The sequence below is a fragment of the Vitis vinifera genome, chromosome 10, assembly GCF_030704535.1.
Source record: "Vitis vinifera cultivar Pinot Noir 40024 chromosome 10, ASM3070453v1".
Classification (NCBI taxonomy): Eukaryota; Viridiplantae; Streptophyta; class Magnoliopsida; order Vitales; family Vitaceae; genus Vitis; species Vitis vinifera.
The window spans coordinates 1,879,614-1,901,991 of NC_081814.1; the positions used below are offsets into that span (position 1 = coordinate 1,879,614).

Consider the following 22,378-nt stretch of genomic DNA (forward strand, 5'->3'; position numbering starts at 1 on the left):
ACCAGCTGCATTCAACTCATGTTACACGCCACTAGCTTTGTTTCCCACAAAGACCACTCGTGTTTCTCTTCTAGTCACAAACAAACAAACGAGGAAATGTGGGAAAACCTGAAAACCCATTATATAAAAGTAGATCTACAACATAATTTACCAAATTCTTAAGATCTCAAGATCAATTTACACCAGAAAACTAAGAAATTTTCCTATCTATTCCCCATTGGTAGACTAAAAACCACAAGCAGGATCCAGTAAAAGTAACATCATGCTTTATAAATGATTCTGAACAATAATGTCAAATGAGAAACTTCCAACCTCTTCACTAAGTGGTAGTTGGAGCTCATCAATAAACAGCCTATCATAGTTGAACATGACATTAAAAGATCAGAAACACATTTATTGAACAACCCAAAAAAAAAAAAACCTATATTCTGATATATATTCTTGTGTAAATGTTGACAACTTTTGCCATGATGGTGAATCAGTTGTATCAGTCTTCTCTTGCTGTATTGTCTGTGTCTTGTTTAATGAGAAGAAACTGATTTTTTTATACAATCTACAATACCCTCACAGTCTGCTTGAGGCAGGATGCTGCCAGACTCTTCATCAAAGGCATCCTCAGGATATGAATGAGGAGACCGGAGATTCCCATGAGTCTGGCAGGCCTTCATTGTCTTGCAGTGTTCTGCTTCATCATCTCTGATATTCAGAAACACGTCGTACAAGTTCTCTGAAAGAAAGGAAAAAATAGTGAAGAGGAGCAAGTAGAATTTGTAGTAGAAACCATTATTATGTTCTGAAGAAGACTAGGTGATAACAATAACTTAACAAATTAAGGGAGTTCGTGTTTTTTTCCCCCCACCAACATGTGAAAGAGAAAAGCTCTAAGCCTCCAATAGGTGCAGACTTGCAGGTATGTACCTCGAAGTAAAGGTTGTTCAATCATTTCATGAAAAATATCAGCTGCTGAAATCTATGTTCCATTGCTATTTAAGCTCAAGCAAAACTAGACATCAAAATATGGCAAGTGTACAAACACTTTCTCGGCTTCTCTATTCTAAGTAAAATTTGATATTTGGTTATAGTGGTAGTTTGCTAAAAATAACAACTGGTAGAATTAAAATGGCCCCATTAAATCAAAATCACAATATTTTCCAAGATTTGCATATAATGGAATGATTAAAAAAGCATCTAGTATTTGAACAATTTATTTTAGACAGATTAATCTATTTTTCTAACCTAAGAAAAAATTTGTTTTGCAATCCTATCTTCATGTTCATCGATATCCATGTTGACTATTTAGGTTCTGGATTTCCCAACTCAAGTATATCATAAATCGTGTAAATGAAATAATCTTCCAATATAGTTAGTGAAAAGCAATTATATGAAGTTCCAGCAACTTTCAGCTTCAACTCCATGAAGGGGAATTAAAATATTACGTAGGGAAAAGGAGGGTTTGGATTTTACCAAGTAGGTACTATTTGTGTAAAGCTGATGAAGAATCAGCAAATCATGTGCTTATTCATTGTCCCACGGCAGCTATGATTAGGCACCTTATTTTTACTCTTTTTGGTGTTCATTGGGTTATGCCCAATTCTATCAAGGAAACCATTCTTGGGTGGAACGGCTCCTTTGTTGGAAAGAAAAGAAAAAAGGTGTGGAATGCAGCCCCTTTATATTTATTTTGGACTTTATGGAAGAAGAGAAATAGAAGAATCTTTGAAGATACTGAATTAGCGGATCAAGCTATTTTACGGTCTTTGTTGTACATGTTTTCGGATTGGGTTAGGGTGCATGTAGATTGTACATCATGGTCCATTTTCGATTTCATTCATTGGTTGGGTTGTAAGTAAGGGGATGATTTTTTTGCTATTCCTTTTCTTTTTGGCCTTGTTGCCTTGTATACATTGTGTATACTTTAAGGTGTACATCAGGCTTTCTTAATACAATTGCTTTTACTTATCAAAAAAAATATTACGGAGGGAAAAGTAAACTATGAACCACAAAGAGCCATACTCAGGACTTGATTGTTACCTATTTTAGGCCTCCGAGACTTTGGAGCTCTGGCAGTTTGAAATTCATCTGGAAAGAAATAAAAGGAAATGCTAAACCGAGAGTTCAATTAAGAAGAGAGAGAACCAAAGGTGGTAACAAATGGACTTACCAAACAGATACAAGTCACCTTCAGTATAGTACCTCACAGCAATCTCAGGAGCAGGTAAGTTTTTCAACTCGTCTACAAATGAAACAGAAGGGTCACATGTTATTCTCATGGACAGGCCATGTTAGGATTGTCAAAGTTGAAACAGGAGATCAAGAGGGGATTTGTTAGGCAACTGATCGGACGTTAGGATCATGCAGTTGGATCCTTTGGCATGTTCTAAGATGTTGGGTATGACATAATGGTCAGAAGGCTAACCCCTCTGTATGTTGCATGCACTCTGGCATCTAGTATTTTTTATGTTAGTCTCATTTTTCATGTTGCCAAAACTTAAGCTCTTTAAGTCTTACCTCCTTGGCTCTTGATAAACTCGTCATAAGTTTCATATGCATGGCTCTCCACACATTCAGAAAGGTGATCTGCATGAGTGATAAAAGAGTCTATTAATCAGCATCCAATAATTAATGCTATACAATCCATGTACATGACAATTCATTCATATCATTCAGCATAAAAAAATTACACTCCAGTATATTCGAACAGGAAATGTCCAAAATGCTTTTGTCCATGAGGTTATGGTATGGTAGCTACCAATGCATAGGCTAAGCCTCCAGTCGCTATTTCATTTCCATTCTTTCACAAGGTTCCATGCACATTTTTGGTGAAGGGAGCTTTGAATTTAGAAAGACAACAGTTAGGTAATTTAAGGGATATGTTCATTCAAATATAAATACATTGTAGATGCAGTAAATGGTTTTAAAGAAGAGGATAATAAAAGAGCACAAAATGATCACTTAGCTAGAGGTCAACCTTAAAAAGGTTTCTTAGAAAAATTTTGTTGTGGGCTTGCAAATAAACTTAGGGCATGTTTGGGAATTGTTTTTTAGAATAGTTTTTTAATCATGCACAAAATGTTTTTTTTAGAACAAAAAACATAGAAAACACATTTGACAATCAAAAACTGTTTTTTGTTTTCTGTTCTTAAGAACAGAAAATAGGATGTTTTCAAATAACATATTTTAGTTGTTTTATTTTGTTTTTTGAAGACTATTTTAAGAAATAATTATACAAACATGTAGAATGATTAAAAATAAAATACTAGATGTAAAAATCATTTTTAAAACATATTTAAAAATATTAAAAACGTGTTAAAATCATTTTAAGTTTCCAAACAGACTTTTGTTTTACAAAATTTTGATAACAGTTTTCAAAAACTATTTTTCAAAATTGTTTTCGAAAACGGTATACAAACGGGCCCTTAGTTTCTATAACGATTCAGAACAATAGAATAAAGAGGCAATGAGAGACATGATTTTGGGAAGAGGGAAAACCCACAACATTAACCATAAAATACAAATGGGTAGTAGAAATTTGGGAGAAGGTGGGAGGTGTTGCACATTGGAGCCCTTGTTTTTCAAGATTTGGGGTAGAAATAGTTGAAACTATCCTTATGCAAATCCAAGATACAAGGGTCAAAAGAGATTATGAGGACAAGTCGGTTTGGAAATTGAACAAGGGTAGAAGTTCTCTGAAAAATACTATTATAGTTCTTTGGAGTTAGCTTTTGGAGATCTTTTTCCAGTCAAAGAAGTTTGGGATTCTCGGGCTCCTCCAAAGGTGGGTTTCGCTCTGGCTTGGGAGGCTTTTTGGGTAAAAATCATGACATTAGACCAGCTAAGGAGGAGAGATAGAACCATAGCTACCTAGAGTTGCTTGTCTAAGAATGACTCAGCTACACATGTACTTCTTCATTATGGTGTAGATCATAGTTTTGGTACCTATTATTCTCACTCTTTATGGGAGTTCCCTTTTATGGTGACAGATGCTATCTTAGGATGAGGCGGTTTTTTTTTAGGGAAAAGACACAGAAAAGCTTGCAGGTTAGCCTCATTATGTTTGTTCTAGACTACTTAGCAGAAGAAAAATCAAAGTAACTTTTGAAGGAGTGGGGAAATCAATTTCAATTGTTAAAGAATAATTTTGTTTTTTGTCAAAGTAACTTTGTTTGGTTCAGATATTTGTGGAGGAACAGAATGCTCATCTGTGCTTGATTTTATGGATAAGGTGGAACTGCGGTAATGTGTTTCCTGTTCCTTTTCTCTACATTTGGCAACCTTTCTATACTTCCTGTGTACTCAAGTTCTGCCCTCTTGTTTATTAGCATTTTTTTAATTAATTGTTCCTTTGCCTATCAAATAAATTAATAGATAACCATAAAATAAGAACCAGAACTGCATACTTACATGCCATTCTAGGGCTCAATACATACATGAAGACCGTCATGAAATAATAGAAGATTGCAATATGTTGAGCAAGAAAGCGATCGAACCACCAAGCATTTCCCCCCAATTCCTGCAATAAAATCCTTTTATTATATAAACAGCAAGAGAACAAAATATTCAAGAAAAAATTTGCAAATAAACAAACCTATGGTGTAATTTGAAGACTGCATCATAACAAATGGTAGGAAAATAATACAACGATGAAGCTAGAAATGGCTAGAACTTCCTACTTGTGGATATGACTAAATTCTAACCATGAAACAGAATTTGGATGAAATATAGACACTGACATGACAAGACTAGCATAAATTATGGCAAAAACAAAGAAACATCCATCATAATTCATTGATGAAACTTCTCCAAGATGACACACCATAATGAAACAAAGAAAAACAAATGAGGAAGCTTGAAAATATGATTAAGGTAAAAAATTTGAAGTAAGAACAGTACTTCCATGATAAGCAGATGATGCATTTCATTCCAGCTCTCTGCAAAATGCACCTTCAGATAATCCGCCCTTCTCCACCAGCCAAAACTCTCATACATGTGCAGAACAGACATAAAGGCTGCAATGAAACAGAACAATGTCACAAGTCCAATTAAAATAATATAAAATACACTATTTTAAAAAAAATTGCACTTGGCTAATCACAACATTGGCTGGCCAAGGTGTTGGCTAATAGGTTGAAGGGGGTGTTAGCTAAGGTGATTTCTGAGACCCAAAATGCGTTTGTGGAGGGTAGGCAAATATTGGATGCAGTGCTCATTGCGAATGAAGTAATAGACTCGATTTTGAAAAGCAATGGAAGGGCGATTCTTTGTAAGTTGGATATTGAGAAAGCCTATGATTATGTGGAGTGGTCTTTTTTGCTTACAGATATGGAGAAAATGGGGTTTGGGGATAAGTGGTTAAGGTGGATTAAATGATGTTTATCCACAGCCAGGTTTTTTGTTTTTGTTACCATAACACATTCAGGCTTCTTTCAAAGCTCTATGGGCCTAAGGCAGGGAGACCCGCTTTCATCTTACCTTTTTGTGATAGCAATGGAAGCCCTTGGTTGTCTTTTAAAGAGAGCAGTCTGTGGTGGCTTTTTATCGGCTTGTCAAGTGCAAGGTAGAGGAGATGAAGGTGTCAAGGTCTCCCACCTGCTGTTTGTTGATGATACTCTGATTTTTTGTGAAGCACGAGAGGAGAAAATGACATTTTTGTGCTGGTTGTTGATGTGGTTTGAGGCAATCTCTAGGTTGAAGGTTAATTTGGATAAAAGTGAGTTGATTCCGATGGGAAGGGTGGAGAACGTGGATGATTTGACTTGTGAGCTAGATTGCAAGGTGGGAAGTCTTCCATCCACTTATTTGGGGATGTCGTTGGGGGCTCCTTTTAATTCCGTGACAGCTTGGGATGGTATTAAGGGAAGATTCCATAAAAGAATGGCTATGTAAAAGCAACAATATATCTCTAAGGGTGGGAGAATCACTTTGATTCATAGTACTTTGTCCAACCTGCCTATTTTTTTCATGTCCATCCTCCATCTGCCAAGAGTTGTCAGAATGAGACTGGAGCAGATCCAGAAGGACTTTTTGTGGGGAAGTAGGGCTCTCGAGCGAAAACCTCATTTAGTCAGGTGGTCAACAGTTTGCACAAATTAAAGAAAAGGGGGTTTGAGGATTAAGAGCCTCACTCTGCTCAACAAGGCTCTCCTTGGCAAATGAACATGGCGTTTTGCAACTAAAAGAGAGGCTTTTTGGAACCAAGTTATAAGGGGAAATATGGGGAAATATGGGGAGGATCGAGGTGGGCGGTGTTCTTGGGAGGTTTGGGAGGAGTATGGAGTAGGGTTGTGGAAAGCAATTAGAAAGCTTGGCCACCTTGTTAACACTAGACTTTCTTTTGTGGTGGGTAATGGCCAAAGGGTGAGCTTTTGGAATGATAAGTGGTGTGGAACTTCTTCGTTTTGTGAATCTTACCCCTTTTTATTTGTTTTCTCTGCAACCAAGGAGGCTAAGGTGAGTGATATGCGGACTGTTTTAGCAAGTGGGGAAAAGGGGGGAGGGAGGGAGTTGGAACCCTTGTTTCACTAGGCCCTTCAATGTTTGGGAGCTGGTTGAGGTGGAGAACCTGTTGGGGCGCTTGTGTGGGGAAAGAGTGTTGTTAGATGAGGAGGACGAGGTGAGGTGGTTGAAGTCCAAAGATGGCAACTTCTCAGTAAAGTCCCTTTACAAAGTCTTAGAGCCAGACTCATCGGTTTGTTTCCCATTGAAGATAATTTGGAACTCTTGGGTGTAGCCAAAAATTAGTTTCCTTGCTTGGGAAGCTTTTTGGGGAAAAACTCAAACTTTGGACCAAATTCAAAAGAGGGGATGGGTCTTAGCAAATAGATGCTTCTTGTGCCAAGCTCATGAGGAGACTACTGACCATCTTCTCCTCCATTGCAAAAAGACGAGGGAGGTGTGGAAACTGTTTTTTACCTTATTCAGTGTATTTTGGGTGTTCCCTTCTTCAGTAAGGGAGAACCTCTTGGGATGGAATGGCACTTGGGTGGGCCAAAAGCAGGGTGGTGTGGAAAGCGGGCCCTTTATACTTGTTTTGGTATGTTTGGAAGGCTAGCAATAGAATTGTTTTTAAGATGGGGTGTTGTCCTTGCAAAGGTTGAAAGCTTCTTTTGTGTATTTACTTTGGTCGGAAACCAAACTGTCTATAAAAGATGATCCTTCGACATTAATAGTTTTTATAAATTGGGTGGGATCCCATTGAGGGAGGGGTTGTTTTTTGTACATCTTGTTTGGACAGTTTTCCTTTTTGTTCCAGCTGTAAGGGGATGAGTTTCCTTCTCTTGTACATTTTGGGCCACTATTTTAGCGCCTCTTTTTTAATACAATACTTTAACTTATAAAAAAAAATATTGTATAATGTCATAGAGTAATATCAAATACAAAAGTTTTAGCAAAACCTAATAAATTCGTCTAAAGGAACTATGTATATGTGAAGAGATTGAAAATTTGAGCATACCTTTCCATGCATTCACTAAAACTATGATTATATATGGAAAGACTAAAGGAACATCTCCATTTCCTACTACTGGTTATTTTTTATTAATCAATGTTACCCTATTTTAGATGGCTACAGATAAAGTTTGATGTGTGGGAGGGTATGCAAAATCAAGTTTGATCTGATTAAAAGTTTAGCAGGATTTTAAGTATATGCCAGAATTTTTAGGTATCAAGACCTTTTACTAACATTTTAATGGCCAAACACTAGAAAATTTTTCCAAAGAAATCATGAGACCCTCCCAGAGGGCTAAACCAGTTGAGGAAATAAAGAAACTTAAGCACTCACCAAAATAAGGAACTCTTGCAATTGTTTCCAGTACAAAAAACCTTGCATAGTCTCGGTCATGATACAACGTGTCAAGTATCTTGATCACGGACTCCTGGAATGGTTGATAGAGTTAAACCATAATTGCAGAGTATCAACTTCTGCAAGAGGCAGATGCCTGTCTAGCAGCTCCAAGATTCCAAAACGTGAACTCCAGTAGGAATATGAAAATGAATCAACAGGCACCTCAAATCCCCACTTTCTCAAGCTAAGGGTATGTCATTGATTGAGTACATGGCAGCTAGAAAACAGACTACGTAAAAGATTCTCTAAACATAGGGCCATAGTTTGCAATAGTAAAGTGTCATCGTTTTGTAGTTCAATTTCCCAAATTATAAATTACAAAAAGAAGAGGCAATGTGAAGACATACAATCTATTATAAGAACCTTATAAACATGATCAGGTTATCATTTATAGATAGCATGATGCAGAATTTAGAAAAGGGCTTTAAAACTAAAACACTCTGAATATAGCCTTCCACCCAACTGAGAATTGGGTCTATCATCCAAACATCAAGCAAGGAATATAACCAAGCTTCAAGTTATCATGGGTTCCAGCAGACAATAGTAATCCAGAATTACATATCAAATCATCTGCCCAAATTATAGGCAACACTTTCACTCATTCAAAAATCTAGGCCTAGATTATTGGATAAAGTAGTGAGCCCAAAATAAAAGGAGCCTAAGAGGAAAAAAAAAATACTTAGTCATACACAATTACAGAATACTAGGCATAGATTATGAGATAAAGTTTTCAATTCAACATATAAATTTTACTTTACATACAGCATAGTGGAAGTCAATCGAGTCGGATAAAAAAGAATTAGAAAATTTACCGTTAGAAAGACATTGAAAGATTGCTCAAACTTGATAACCCATCTATTCAAGACACTGGATGATGAACTGTCTTGTGGCGCCCCACTGCATCCTTTACTGTCATCTTCAGGGAAACTGTTTGACTGAAATGATTCCTCCACAGTTACTTTCTCCTCGTTTTCTTGCAAAATTGTGGCTTGAACTGAATGAAATTTTCTGCTCAAACCAAACTTCAAATTAACAACTAATCAAAACCCCCATTTCAAAATTTCCAGCATGCAGAAATTTGACAACAAGTATTACCAGATTGACAGTCTGCCTATCCAATACACATGAAGAATCTATAATAAGCACAATTTGATTCAAATTCAATCTAATTATCTCACGAAATAGAGAGTTTCTAACACAACTTCGAACAAGTCGATAAGAACAACCAAAATCAACATATTCTTCAGGATTTCCATCAAATACGCTATAATTTTAACACCCAATACCTAAACTCTAAATCCTCAGTTTCCTCGCCAAACAAAGAAACAGAAAATAAATGAATAAGCCCTCATGCTGTATGCTGTTCGGTCATCAAATAAGGAGAATTGAACTCAGCTAAGCCAAACAGTTGACTTGTCCTGACCTAATCGTCGAGGTTTTCAGCTTTCTCAGCTCACAAACAATGAGAAAGCAAACTCAAATTCTAAGAATTTTCCATTTCGTACCTTTTTCTCAGCAACCAAACAAACTATATAAAGGCCAAAGAGGGAAAAATACCTGGAAAGGAACCGAGAAGAAGAGAGAGGACTGCAATGAAAAGAGTTTGGTGAGCTGAAGGAACCTAAGTGTCTACCCTTCTTTGCCTTCAACGACGGAACGGATACCACAAAGACTGCCGATGATAGAGAAGCCGCCATCGTCCCTCTCGATACGACGTCGTTGCAGAGAATTGAAGAACGAACTTGAATTTAGAGATGTTGAGAGAGGAAACTAAGCAGCAAAAATGGATTTGGCAAGCGGTAGTGCAGAAAAATGAAAAATGGGTTGTGTTTTGAAATATTCGGAAGTTTTGTCCTTATTAGACAAAGGATATTTAGCGGAGGATTCGTTTGCAATTGGCGGGAGGGCGGCGCCGGTCGGCGCACATTCCCCGTCGTCGCAGCCGATTCTACTTGTCCGTGAGGAGGGCCCAAGGCCCACGAAGGACCATAGAGCCCAACCCGACCATGGCCCAACTTTGAAACTTTTGTTTGATCCAATTTGAGGCCCGTTTGAATTTGTCTCTACCAATGTCCTAGGTTTAAATAAAGTGTTTTTAATAAGGCAGTAAAGTAGAATATTAAACTTGGTCTTTCTTTTTCTTTTTCTTTTTTTTTAAACTCAAGTATAAAAGAAAATTATTTTTAAAATTTAAGATATTTTTAGATCTGTTCATTTTTTCTTTAATAATGGAATAAAATAATTATCATCAATTATAAGAAAATTCTCTAATTAAAATTTCCAAACATAGCTCACACTTATAATAAATTTTTTCAATTACTTTTCAAATATAAAAAAAACTGATATTTTATGCTATTTTCCAAATTAAAATTTTTTAAATTAATAAATTGATTTTTGTTATAAAATATGAGAATTTATGAGACTACGAGAACTTGTAGATGATAATTCATAATGATGTATATCTTTTTGTGACTATCTAAGAGACCTTTAATGAAAATTCATTTTGTTTTCTTCCTATATTTTAAATTTTTTTTTCCTTCTACTTTATTATTTTATAACAATTTTAATCATAAAACATAAATATGAAAATACACCCTAAATAATTAATAAACTTAATTTATAAAATGTCTAATATTTTCTTAGCAACCAAATATAATTAGAGACCCTAATTATTGTTTAATTACCAAAATTTTAGCTAATTGTATAATGAATCATTATAAAATATTTATTATTAAAGTAAATTCTTATATTTTAAGATAATTGAAAATATATTAAATTATTTTTTTCTAATAAGTTAAAATAAAATTATTATAAGAAGCAACAATTTTAGTGACTTTATTTTAAGTACCCTTTCTAGGGGTGATTTGGTAAATTAATTTGATTATTAAATAATTTAATTTAAGTTGTTAAGTAAATTAAGTTTTTTTTAAAAGTAACTTAATATCACAACTCAAAGTTAAAAATAAATTTAAATATTAAGTTAAAATAATTAACTCATTTTTAATTTATAATAATTATTATTATTTTTTTATTTTCCCACAATGTATCTACCAATCATAACTCCTAATCCATGATTTGTTTTATAATAAACATCTTAAGGTTATATATTAAAAACATCTAAGTATGGTGCTTAATAAACAAATTTACTATCTAGGATTAATAAAAATAAATAATCATTAAAATTAATGATAATAAACATTAATTAGAATAATATGTTAATTTAATAACTTAAAATAAATTTCAAATTAATTTTATTAAACAACATTAATATTTAAAGCAAAAAATAAAATAAATAATAAGTTTTAAATTAACAACATAAAAATAATTTAAATTAAAATCAATTTAAATAATTAAGTAATAAATATTAAGTTTTATCACATACTTACTTAATCACAAGATTTTTTTAATAAAATTAACCAAACAAATATAAAATCTTTTTATTGAACTTAAAAATAAATAAAATTGACTTCTCATAAGTCATCGAAGGGGGACCTAATGTTTTTTTAAGCGGCATCAATTATACAAGCATTATAAATTATTTCCTAGTATTTGGAAGCATTTTTCTTATAAAAATTACGCCTATGATAAAGTAATTTTTAAACCAACATTAATAAGGCGAGAAAATTAAGGTAACGTCTCAAATAAAACAAACATCAACACTACAAGATTATAAGAATACCAACTGTCCATGTTTCTCGGTAAAAAAGAGGACACGTAGCCAATAATGGAATATGAGGAATCAAAATAAAAAAATATATTGAGTGAGGAGTGATAATAAAAAAAGAATAATCAAAGAAGGGACCTCCAATATAAAAATATAAAAACATACTGGAGCTGATGACTCATCCTAACACGTATGCCATAATGCCAACTTGGCATCAGCTCAATGGAGTAGGTTCCTGAAGTTTAGCTGTAATCCAAAGGGCTTCATGTTCTCTATTTTTATAATTTTTTTTTAATGAGACAGATGAAACTTGTCAGCATCACCATCTTTTACGCGTAGAAAGGCCCCAAAGCACAGGCCACATGCCGCCGCTCGGAGGCCCTCTTGACTCTTGCCTCTTGCCTATCACTGTCGCTCACGTCCGAACCGTGGCTTCTCCGTCACTGTTGGATTCGTTGAGGCGCCACCTACACCCCCGTTTGACCTTAAAGGAACAGGGGAAAGCTTGGTGCCATAGCAAGAGTGAGGTTGTCAAATGGCTTGTACTAACTACTAACTACTAAGCTTTTATTGGTTTGTATATTAATTTATAGGTATCTACTGCATTTTTGGTAGGCATAAAAAAGTTACCACTAATCCATTGCATCACATAACCACTTTTGGAAGTAATTATTAAAGTATTATATATAAAAATTATTTTAAAAAATATTTGAAAACATGTAAAATAAGAGGTTTAGAATATTTCAAGCTTTTTATCAGACAAACCATAAAAAATAGTTTTCAAAAACACTTTTCAAATATAATCTAATTTTCTTAATTTATATTCATGAAAATATTATACACATTGTTGAATCGTAAATTAATAATGTAAATTTTAAAGGAATGAGTGATTCACCAATGCATTAAAGGCTTTCATGCTTCACACATGTCCCTTGAGAACTCACCGATGCTTTTAAGAGTAGACTTTCGAAAAGACTAGATTCATCATACTCACATCAGAAAGAACCAATTAGCCACTGGCCACGACAGCTACATGCAGGTCTACAGGAGCTATCCCAAGTACTTGTATTTTCTGTACTTAAAACAGAGACTGTTTTTTGTCGTCTGAGTGCTGAAACTTGAAACGACTATTTCTCAAATTCACCTGATCATTTGCAGAGCTGTTATGATTGGGAGGAATGGAAGAAGAGAGAGAGTTTTTCCTGAGAAGCAACAAGGCATTTTCAGGGTACTTGGGTCTTGAAGGAGGTGAATTGCAGAGCTTCAGATCATGCCTTAAGTGGGTGTGTGTGGATCAGTCCAATCTGTGGAGGACCGGCCTCTCATGGTCCATCTTCTTTGTTCTGGCCATTGGCGTTCCAATCCTCTCCCACTTCCTTTTTTCTTGCTCCAGCTGTGACGACAAGCACGCAAGGCCTTATGATGTGATAGTGCAGTTGTCTCTTTCTTCTCTTGCCGCTCTCTCATTCATCAGCCTGTCTGCTCTTGTAAAGAAGTATGGGCTCCGGAGGTCGCTTTTCCTCGATAAGCTTTGCGATGTGAGTGAAAAGGTTCGACTGGGGTATACACAGCAGCTCCATGTATGTTTCTCTTCACCTTTTTCTTTGATACGAGTTTGAATTCTGAGTAAATGTGAGGTTTTTGGGTCCCAGTTCTTCAGAATTGGCAGGACCCTCATGTGTGGTAGCTCTGTTGTTGAATTTGAGTGGGTTTCCATTAACTGACTGATGAATCAGAAAGTGGGTTTTTGGGATTTAGTTTTTCTTGGCCTTTTTTTCTTTGATAGTCCCATTTCATTAGAACTACCAGGACCCCTATGCATGGTTGCTTTGTCATTGAACTTGAATGGATTTTCATGAACTAACTGATGAATCAGAAAGTAGGTTTTGGGGATTTAGTTTCTGCTAACATCATCTTTATTTTTAGGATCAAGGAATTCAAATTCTGAACATTCATATGGGTTTCAGAGATAATTTCTGAAAAAACCCTTTAATCAATGGTTTTGGAAATCACCATTGACAGTTGATCAGTCCCTCTGTTGCTCTATGTACAGAGCAAGAAACAGAGCAGTCTAGTTTCTTTCAGTTCCCTAGTGATATCTGATTCTAGGGAAAACATAGGATCTTTGATTGACATTGACACAAGGGGATGAAACTGGAATCTCAATACTATGGGAAAAATAGTAGAACCAAAAGTGGATCCATTTTTTCTCAACCACAACAATCAACTTCTATTTTAAGCCAATAACCCATGTCCCACACTAGGACAACATAAAGAGAATAATTAATTTTGAAGCTTAGCATAGGTGCCATTGCTTTAAGGAGATGTTTGTTAATGGCGTCTTTCTCAATCAACCAAACCCTAGATTATAGGGAATAATGTATCCTTTTTTTGACAGCATAATATTTTTTCCTTGCAGAGATCAATGAAGCTGCTGTCTCTTTTTGTCCTCCCCTGTTTTGCTGTGGAGATTGCCTACAAAATATGGTGGTACATCACAGGAGCCACTCAAATACCTTATCTTGGTAACATCTACCTGAGTCACGCCATTGCCTGCACATTGGAGCTGTGTTCATGGCTTTACAGGACCGCAATTTTCCTCCTCGTCTGCGTTCTCTTCAGATTGATCTGCCATATGCAGATACTCAGGCTGGAAGACTTTGCCCAGGTTTTCCAGAAAGAATCTGATGTGGGGTCGGTCTTGAAGGAGCACTTGAGAATCAGAAGGAACCTCAGGATCATAAGTCACAGATTCCGGGTTTTTATTTTATCCAGTTTGATCCTGGTCACAGCAAGTCAGCTAGCATCCCTGCTCATCACCACCAGGTCCAGTGCTAAAGTGACAATATACAAGGCTGGAGAACTAGCAGTAATTTTCTAGTCTCCACTCCTCAAGTCCCAGCTGATCAGCTGCTTCTTATAGTACTAATTCTTCTGGTTTTGTGCTGCAGTTGTGCTCCATCAGCCTGGTGACTGGGCTAGGCATATGCCTGCGCAGCGCAACAAAGATCACACACAAAGCACAGTCAGTGACATGCCTTGCTGCAAAGTGGCACGTCTGTGCAACCATCGACACATTTGATGCAACAGATGGTGAGACTCCCACTATTCGTGCTGCTTCCGCCCAAGTTTTTCCTGTCAATACTAATTGGGGATCAGATGACGAAGAAGGAGATGGAGATGATGCTCTCGATAATACTAAAATGATCCCAATTTATGCACACACCATCTCCTTCCACAAGAGGCAAGCTTTAGGTGAGTGGAATCAAACTACTAATTTGTTAAGCAGTTTGGTACTATGATATATAGTAATCATCAAATGGGGTTGAATGTCCTGCAGTCACATATCTAGAGAACAACAGAGCAGGGATTACAGTTTTCGGGTTCATGCTGGACAGGACATGGCTGCACACCATTTTTGGGGTTGAGATGTCTCTTGTGCTCTGGTTACTCAGCAAGACAATCGGTATTTCTTGAGCTTTCCTTTTCTACAGAGAAGAAACAACGATTTTCTTTTTCCTTATTGATTCAAATTTTTATTTCTTCCTTTTTGTGATCATTCGCTTGTAAAAATTGAAAAGGACATCGTGTCATTGTTGAATGAAGCTCTGAAAGTATCCTGTTTGATGTTTCTTTGAAAACTACTGACCTACTTCACAACACACACTCTAACATATACAGCTTGGACATTGAAAAAGGCGTGAAACTGAGAAAGCTAAAGGCTCTTCACAAGGGAAACAGATGGAGGGGGTGCAGGAAAGCAGTAGCTAGCTGCCTGTGATTATGGCACTTTGCCCTGATCTTTTCTCATGAGAGCCTTCCTGAGGGGACTTTCACTTTCATGTGAAACACAGACTTTTCTGCATTTTAGTCGACCAACCCGAGTCCAACCGGAAGAAAATGTTCACAAGAAAAACCAGAAAGATCTAACTCTCAACAACTTCTTAGACCTATAAATTTAATGAAAGGGAGCTTGTCACGGAACATATGGAGGAGAGGACTCAATGTCCCTGTTCTAGCTGCTATATATATACATTGATGCCCAGTAGAACTATGGATTTGTAGTAGAAGACTGTAACCACTGATCTTCAAGAATTTAAGTGAAATTTCAGATTCTGTGTTGATGAATTTTTCCAACTGCTTATGATAAAAAGCTTTCCACTTAAAGCGTAGGGAAGAGAGGCATTCGACATGTAAAATCACAAGTTGGCTTGCCTCCGAAAGGGCTCAAAATAATAATAATAAAAAAAAAAACCTCTTTAAAAACATTTTATTGATTTATATGCAAAGAATGACTTGAGTAGAGTTTTTGAAGAAAAATAAAAAAAATTTGATAAAATTTCAAAAATATTTTTAAAAAGTTACAACTACACGTGTCAATACAAATATATTAAAATGAAAAACATAAAAATAAAGTAAATCATATAAAAAAATATACAAGATTTTAATATGGTTCAACCAATCATGCTTACCTTTACGAATAAGAGAGAACATTTTATTATATGATAAAGAATATTATAATAGATAAAAATCGAATAAAACAAACCACACAAAAGGTACACAAGGTTTTAAATATGGTTCAACTAATCATAGTTACCTCCGAAGATGAAATAAAACATTTTGTTATGTGATAAAGAATACTATAAAAGATAAAAATTGAATATAACTATTGGTCTTTTTGTATCTTCATCATAAACCACAAACCATTTTACTAAATTAAGTGTCTCTAACTCTTTCTTATATCTATCGAGTGTCTTTTACTTTTCTTTATATCTTTATTTCATATCTCTTGTAACTTTTTCCCCTCATAACTTAAAATATTTATAAAATTATTTCCATTAACTTTCTTTATTTTATAAAAAAATCTGTTTATGATGATATATAAAATTAAGAAATATTCCATATAATATTTTTTTTTTACAAAAAGAAATATATTCTAAAAAAGAATTTGAGATACATTCCTAACAATATATACTTTGCTATTTTGGTTTTATTTATTTAAACCTTCATCTAATAAGGTATATTTTACCACATACATTCAATCATTTAGATTTGGAGTTTCGTGCTTACAACTTTCTATATCTTAACATTTTTCAAAAAAGTTAACTATAGGCGAGTCAATGCAAGGATATGAGTTAACAATTTGACAAAAAAAAATTATTTATTGTAATTAAAAATAATGTATTTTCATACATTTATATAAAAATAATCATAAAATAAAAAATTTTTAAAAATAATTTAAGTTTTATATATTCATCTATTAAATGTAGTATTAAAATGACCAAAGTAATACATAAATCATTAAAAGATAATGAATTAGATATTCATAGCAAACTTGCGCCTCGATGACTTAAACCTCTTCACCAAACCCACCAAAAATAGTGCAGTTGAATTCCAAGAATCTGTATTTGCTCTCTATAAGTCAATTTAAGAAATAGGAAGTTCTAACCCCACATTCTTACTCATCCAAAATCCAGTCAAAGGGGAGCCAGATATGCAGTTTAGGTGGGAAATCATCTGCCTCCACCTGAGATGATCACTTGCATCCCTTTGATGGGAACTGGTCTGTAGAGCCAGCATCTGAAGCATTTATTTAATGGGAACAGGAGACTGATCCTTGTTCCCATCCACACACACCCACACGACAGATATAAAATAGGAGGGAGAGAGAAGGGTGAATACTAATTTCCCATGGAATTTGTGACCTAATGGGTATCATAGCAACTTACAAAATCCAATGATGAAGTCCAACACATGGACACACAGAAAGAGAGAGACTTCAACTTGCACATTATAATGATTTTCAGTCCAACATTTGCTAGTATCTTACTGATCTGACCATTATTATGTAAAGTTCTCCTAGCTCCATCATGACCATGAACTAGTACATGAAATAAAATGCAAGTCTAATTATCTCGCAATCCAACCATTTTCTGATTGCGGAAGCATTTTTTTTGTCATACATAAATGAACTGATAAGCATAAACCAAAAACAAACACCCAGTAGCAGTCCCTTTACTGAAACTTTAGCTTGGGAATCGATCAAACCCTGCAAAAACAAAAGACAACAAAAAATAACAACCAAAAAAAAATTTAAGTTTTATCACCTTTGTAAAGCCAGAAAGCTACAAAATTTCTTTTTGTGTATATGTGCACATGTTGTTCCCACATAATGCATACATGCACTTTGCATGCATGTATGTGTTGTGTGTGTGAGAGAGAGAATTTTGTGTTTTTGCATGCATACGTATGTATATATGTCTGTGTAACAGGGAGAGAGAGAGAGAGAGAGAGAGAGAGAATGAGTTTTGTGCTTATGAGTGCATATGTATGTGTGTAAGGATGAGAGAGAAAGAACTAACTTCTTGCAGTCCATGTCTGAGGTAATGGTCATGTTCAGATTGAGCTTGCAGGATGATAGAAGTTGATTAGCTCTTTTAAAATTAACACCAAGAGTTGGTGCAATCTGCATGAAACACTCACACAGAGACTGGCGGTCAGGCTTGCTTACAACTATCTTCTTCAGAGCCTGTGCACTGTTGCAACACGGCAAGGTAGGCTTGGGATCTCCCATCCCAAGCAAGTAAGACTCACAAGAGATTAATGCAGACACTGCATCACCGCAATTTATCCCTGATGTGGGAATTGCCAGCATAAGAATTACTGACAAACACAACATCCACCTAGAAAACACTATCTTCTTTGCCATCCTAGTTATTCAATCTTAGAATGCTTCTTCTTGTATTATGCTCAATATAGAAGCCTTCTGAGTGTTGAATGGAACAAAACAACACAGACATGGTTATATATAAGCTTTAGAGTGGAGTTGTTTGTCTACACTCTTAAATGACTTCAACTGCACCTCTGTAAGAATCTGTGTGTTCAAGTGTGAGTGTGTGTGTGTGTGTGTGAGAGATGTTGTCGCCTCGCGTATCCGGTGATCCACGTTGCTGCTAGAGGGATGGACACGTGATTCTCAACACACAAGGGGTTCTTGATTCAGCGATTACACCTGCAAAAGGCATCCGGACAGGGTGTCCGGACGCACCCTCCGATGGTTTTGTCAGCCATGGTGAAAGAGAGATAAATAAATCAGTTGGTCTTTTACTAGGTATCAAGAGGTTACCAGGGGATCAGCCTTTCTTCTTCATGCGAAGGCATATATATACAGCTTCAGGGGTACTGTTCCTCTCATTAATGGTGATGAGATATTTTCTGTTGTGATGATGACAATAGGTGTTAGTAGGAGCATTATCATCCTACGAATGGCTGTCAGAGACCATGGTAGGTGATGCGGCTGTCAGAGATCGTGGGAAGCGATTATGTAGAATGATCGTGGGAAGTGACTTGCTGTCACTTCCTCTTGTCTTCTCATTCTGCAGGTGATGGGATGTGGGCCATGGCTGCTTGTTGTGATTGCGTGTAAGACTCGCTTTACTTTAATTGACCATCCAGACGATTTATATCCGGATGGATCATGCTGAATATCCGGATGTGTTGTGGAGACTATCCGGGTGTCTACGCTCTGCCAGCGTCGTTTGCTCTTCCTTGGATAGGAGAAGCTTGAAACGTCGTTTGTCTTTCCTTGAGGGGTTCCGGATAGGATAGCCGCACCATGCATATCTTTAGGGGAATTCGGATGATGATGGTCCGGCTGATAACACGTGCCACGCGTCACCATGAGCCGCGTGCCACGTGTTTCCCAAGGGGAGGGGTCCCTACATTGCCCCCCTTTTTAACTTGCCTATTTTGCCCAAAAAATGGGCGGGTTAAAAATAACTGGGTTCTTGAAAATTGAAAAAGTCCATTCGTCTAATTTGGCCACGTGGCGAGTGGGGGTGCGGAAGCCAAAAAAGGCATTTATGGCGAGCCGCCGACCCTGTGTATCCCCAGGCAATATGTCGTTTCAATGATAACATGGCTATTGGTTTGGCTTTCCGAGGGGCTGTCCTGCTATAAATAGGGCACTGTACCTCTTTTTGTATTTTTTCTACTGCATTCTCTTGAGAGCCTTCCTTCTTCTTACTTTTTCCTACGTCCTTTGCTTTTCTAAGAAAAAACTTCGAACGACCTCGCTTGTTTGTTGCCGGTGATTTTATACCGAGAGAGTAACCGTTCTTCTTCTTCAGAGCTCTATTTGGTACGTACCTCTTTGCTACTGTCATTCCTTTGGTTGCGTTTGCTGGTGCTTTAAACTTGGTTCCTGGCTTTGTTTTGGACAAGTCGCTTGCAATTGTTTGTTGAATGTTGGTACTTTGTTGGTGTTCGGAGGGGTTTTTGAGGGGGTTTTTCTGACTGTTTTGGGTTAGGGTTTGTGTATTTTCTGATTGCTTGGTTTGAACCGTTTGCATTGCTTTTGCGTGTAGATTTTGCTTTGGCTTTGTGGTAAGAAATGACTCCAAAAAAGACTGTTTCGTCTGTCCGGGTCAGCGAGGCTGGCGAAAAGGCGATAGACAAATTAAATGCGAAGGAGTTCCGGGAGCGATTCCGCATCCCCCATGACATATTGATAGACCTGGTGAACGAGGAGGCGGCTATGCCTTCTGAGAAAGGTGGAAAAAACGCTATCCTCTTCACAAAGGAACAATTCAACGCGGGGCTCCGGTTCCCTCTGCCAGCCTTGTTCAAGGAATTCCTCCACTTCTCTCAGATTCCACCCATCTTCATTCATCCCAACCTTGTCCGGGTGCTGATGGGATGCAGCATTATCAACATGCTGTACAGCCTCGACCTTACGCTACTGGAATTGTTCTTTGTCTATTCCCTGAAGAAAGCAAAGAATGATATCTTCAGTGTGTCCGCTCACCTACCCTCCCTTCAAATGGTGACAGAACTGCCAGATTCGACAAAGGGAGGGGCGAAGGGGCTGGTGGCAGTCTGGGGTGGATGGGCGGGGCTATCGCAGCATCCGTCGAGGCCTTTTTCTCCGAATTATACCTTAAAAATTCCGGGTAATCTTGTTTTGCGATTTTTTGTCCGGATTTTGCTTTGCTGATTTTTTCTGATTTTTCCGGATGGAATTCTGACCTTTTGTTGCCGACAATGCAGGTTTGGAATTGAGGGGCCACCTTGTGGATTGGGTGGAAAAGGCGTCCTTTGCCTGCGTCTGCAAATTATTTGAAATAGATCCCAAGGAGAGGGCCTACAAAACATTGCTTTCCGCGCGGAATTTGACAGAGGTCGTCCGGGAGCCCCAGGAATATGTTATCAATATTCTTCCTAGGAAACTGGCAAAGGATGAGATAGTGCCTGGGGAGCATTATACTGTGAAGGAGCTCCCCCTCTATCAGGAAGCTAAAGAGGCTGACGCTGAAAGGCGGCGAAAGCTCCTGGAGGATAGAGATCAGAAAAAGACTGAAGGCACTATCCGGAAGGCTCCCGGACAGAAGCGGGGTCCGGACTCTCCTGCGAAGAAAACTTCAGGAAAAAGGGGGAAGCTGGTGAAGAAGCATGGGAAGGATGCGAAGGAACCCAGGAACTCACTCCTCCCAAGGAGTTTCCTCCTCCACAAACTACCTATGAGGGGGAAGTAATGATAGAGGAGCCAGTAAATGCTGCTCCGCACTCTATCTCAAGCGGCCCCGGACGCATGTCGGGGTTGAATCACTCAGGTCCCTCCTTAGTCGCGGCTGCGCGTCTGGCCAACGTGGCTGAGGAAGCTGCATCTATCAACCATCCGGGCAACCTTAATCCGGATGCTGATGCAGCTGAAACGGCCCCGTTGGAGGAAGCGGGGGCAGAAAGCCAAAGTCAGCCTTCCGACGACCCGGATCGCTTGGCCATAGTCCTGGTGAAAGGGCCTCCCCTCAAGAAGCCGCGTTTGACGCGCGATCTACAGTCCGGACTCTTTGAGCGGCTTCAAGAGCGGCAGTAAGATATTGAAATTAGCTGCGCTTCTGCCCATGACGCTCATCCGGATGGAGGCGAGGTGGAGATGGCTACTGAGACCTCAGCCGCTCCGGCAATAATTCCGGCTGAGGATGCATCCGGACCTATATGCCCGGACGAAAATATGGGGGTTCCGATTCCGGGACACGAGCTACCCTCTCCTTCCTCACCTGAGGAGGAATCTGCTGACGATGCCGCTCCCGCTAGCCCTTTCAGCTACGCGGAGTTGGAAGTTAAGTTAAAGCAGATTACTCCTGATTGGAAAGCCATCAAGCCCTCTGCTAAGATGTTTGATATGATAGAAACGGTACACCGTTGTCTTGTGTTTTTGCTTTTTGACTTTTTGTTGCACTGATGTGTTTGTTGTAGTATGATTTATGTTTTTGCTTTTCTTGTTTGTGTGTCAGCTGGTGAGGGGCCTCCGCAGCATGTCTCAACAACACGATCTTTTTACTCAGCTGCTGCAGACTGCAGACTATATGAGGACCTTCTCCTCTCGGCGCCAAGAGATTGAAAATCAGCTGCGTCTGAGAATGGAGGAGGCTGAGGCCAATTTATCCACCATGCGAGAGGAAAATGAAGCCCTCCGAGCGGAGCTGGCTGAGGCGAAGAATCGCGAAGAATCAACTGCGGGTCGCCTACATGAGGCGGAGGGTGAGGCAGCCCGGCTGAGAGATGAAGTGAGTCAACTCCGGACCGAGGTTTCGAATGAAAAGAAACAGAAGGAAGACTTGCAGCTGCGTCTGGAAGTGCAAAAAGAGGAACTTGAACGGGAGTTTGCTGTGGAAAGGGAGGAACTTGCAGCGGACTACCAGCAGCAAGTGGATGATACGTTTATCTTTGGGTATCGCTGCTACATGAAGAAGAACGGCATTAAGCGAGATACCCCTTCAATTCCTCCGGGTAAAGAAAAGAAGCTCCATGAGAAGCCCGCTCCCTGATAGTTTATCCCTTTTTGCAATTTTTCTGCTGTAATTTTTCCTTCT

General features: G+C 37.8%; 3 protein-coding genes across 3 annotated transcripts; 2 read left to right on the top strand and 1 right to left on the bottom strand.

The window, feature by feature from the left end:
• Positions 1–244: 244 nt before the first annotated feature.
• LOC100258527 (ubiquinol oxidase 4, chloroplastic/chromoplastic) lies at positions 245–9,759 on the bottom strand. The gene is made up of 9 exons (XM_059740483.1): positions 9,398–9,759; positions 8,653–8,848; positions 7,778–7,871; positions 4,891–5,006; positions 4,402–4,510; positions 2,509–2,577; positions 2,162–2,233; positions 2,032–2,079; positions 245–727 (listed from the first exon to the last, which is right to left on the bottom strand). The coding sequence occupies exons 1-9, from the start codon at positions 9,535–9,537 to the stop codon at positions 522–524; spliced, it is 1,050 nt and encodes a 349-aa protein (XP_059596466.1). The 5' UTR covers positions 9,538–9,759; the 3' UTR covers positions 245–521.
• A 2,741-nt stretch (positions 9,760–12,500) lies between these two features.
• LOC100854830 (uncharacterized) lies at positions 12,501–15,632 on the top strand. Its single transcript, XM_003632912.4, has 5 exons — positions 12,501–13,084; positions 13,924–14,373; positions 14,456–14,759; positions 14,845–14,970; positions 15,186–15,632. Exons 1-5 carry the CDS (start codon positions 12,683–12,685, stop codon positions 15,206–15,208), a joined length of 1,305 nt encoding a protein of 434 aa, XP_003632960.2. The 5' UTR covers positions 12,501–12,682; the 3' UTR covers positions 15,209–15,632.
• Positions 15,633–19,896: 4,264 nt separating this feature from the next.
• LOC132254420 (uncharacterized) lies at positions 19,897–21,378 on the top strand. The gene is made up of 3 exons (XM_059740000.1): positions 19,897–20,455; positions 20,553–20,999; positions 21,245–21,378. The coding sequence occupies exons 1-3, from the start codon at positions 19,897–19,899 to the stop codon at positions 21,376–21,378; spliced, it is 1,140 nt and encodes a 379-aa protein (XP_059595983.1).
• Positions 21,379–22,378: the final 1,000 nt, after the last annotated feature.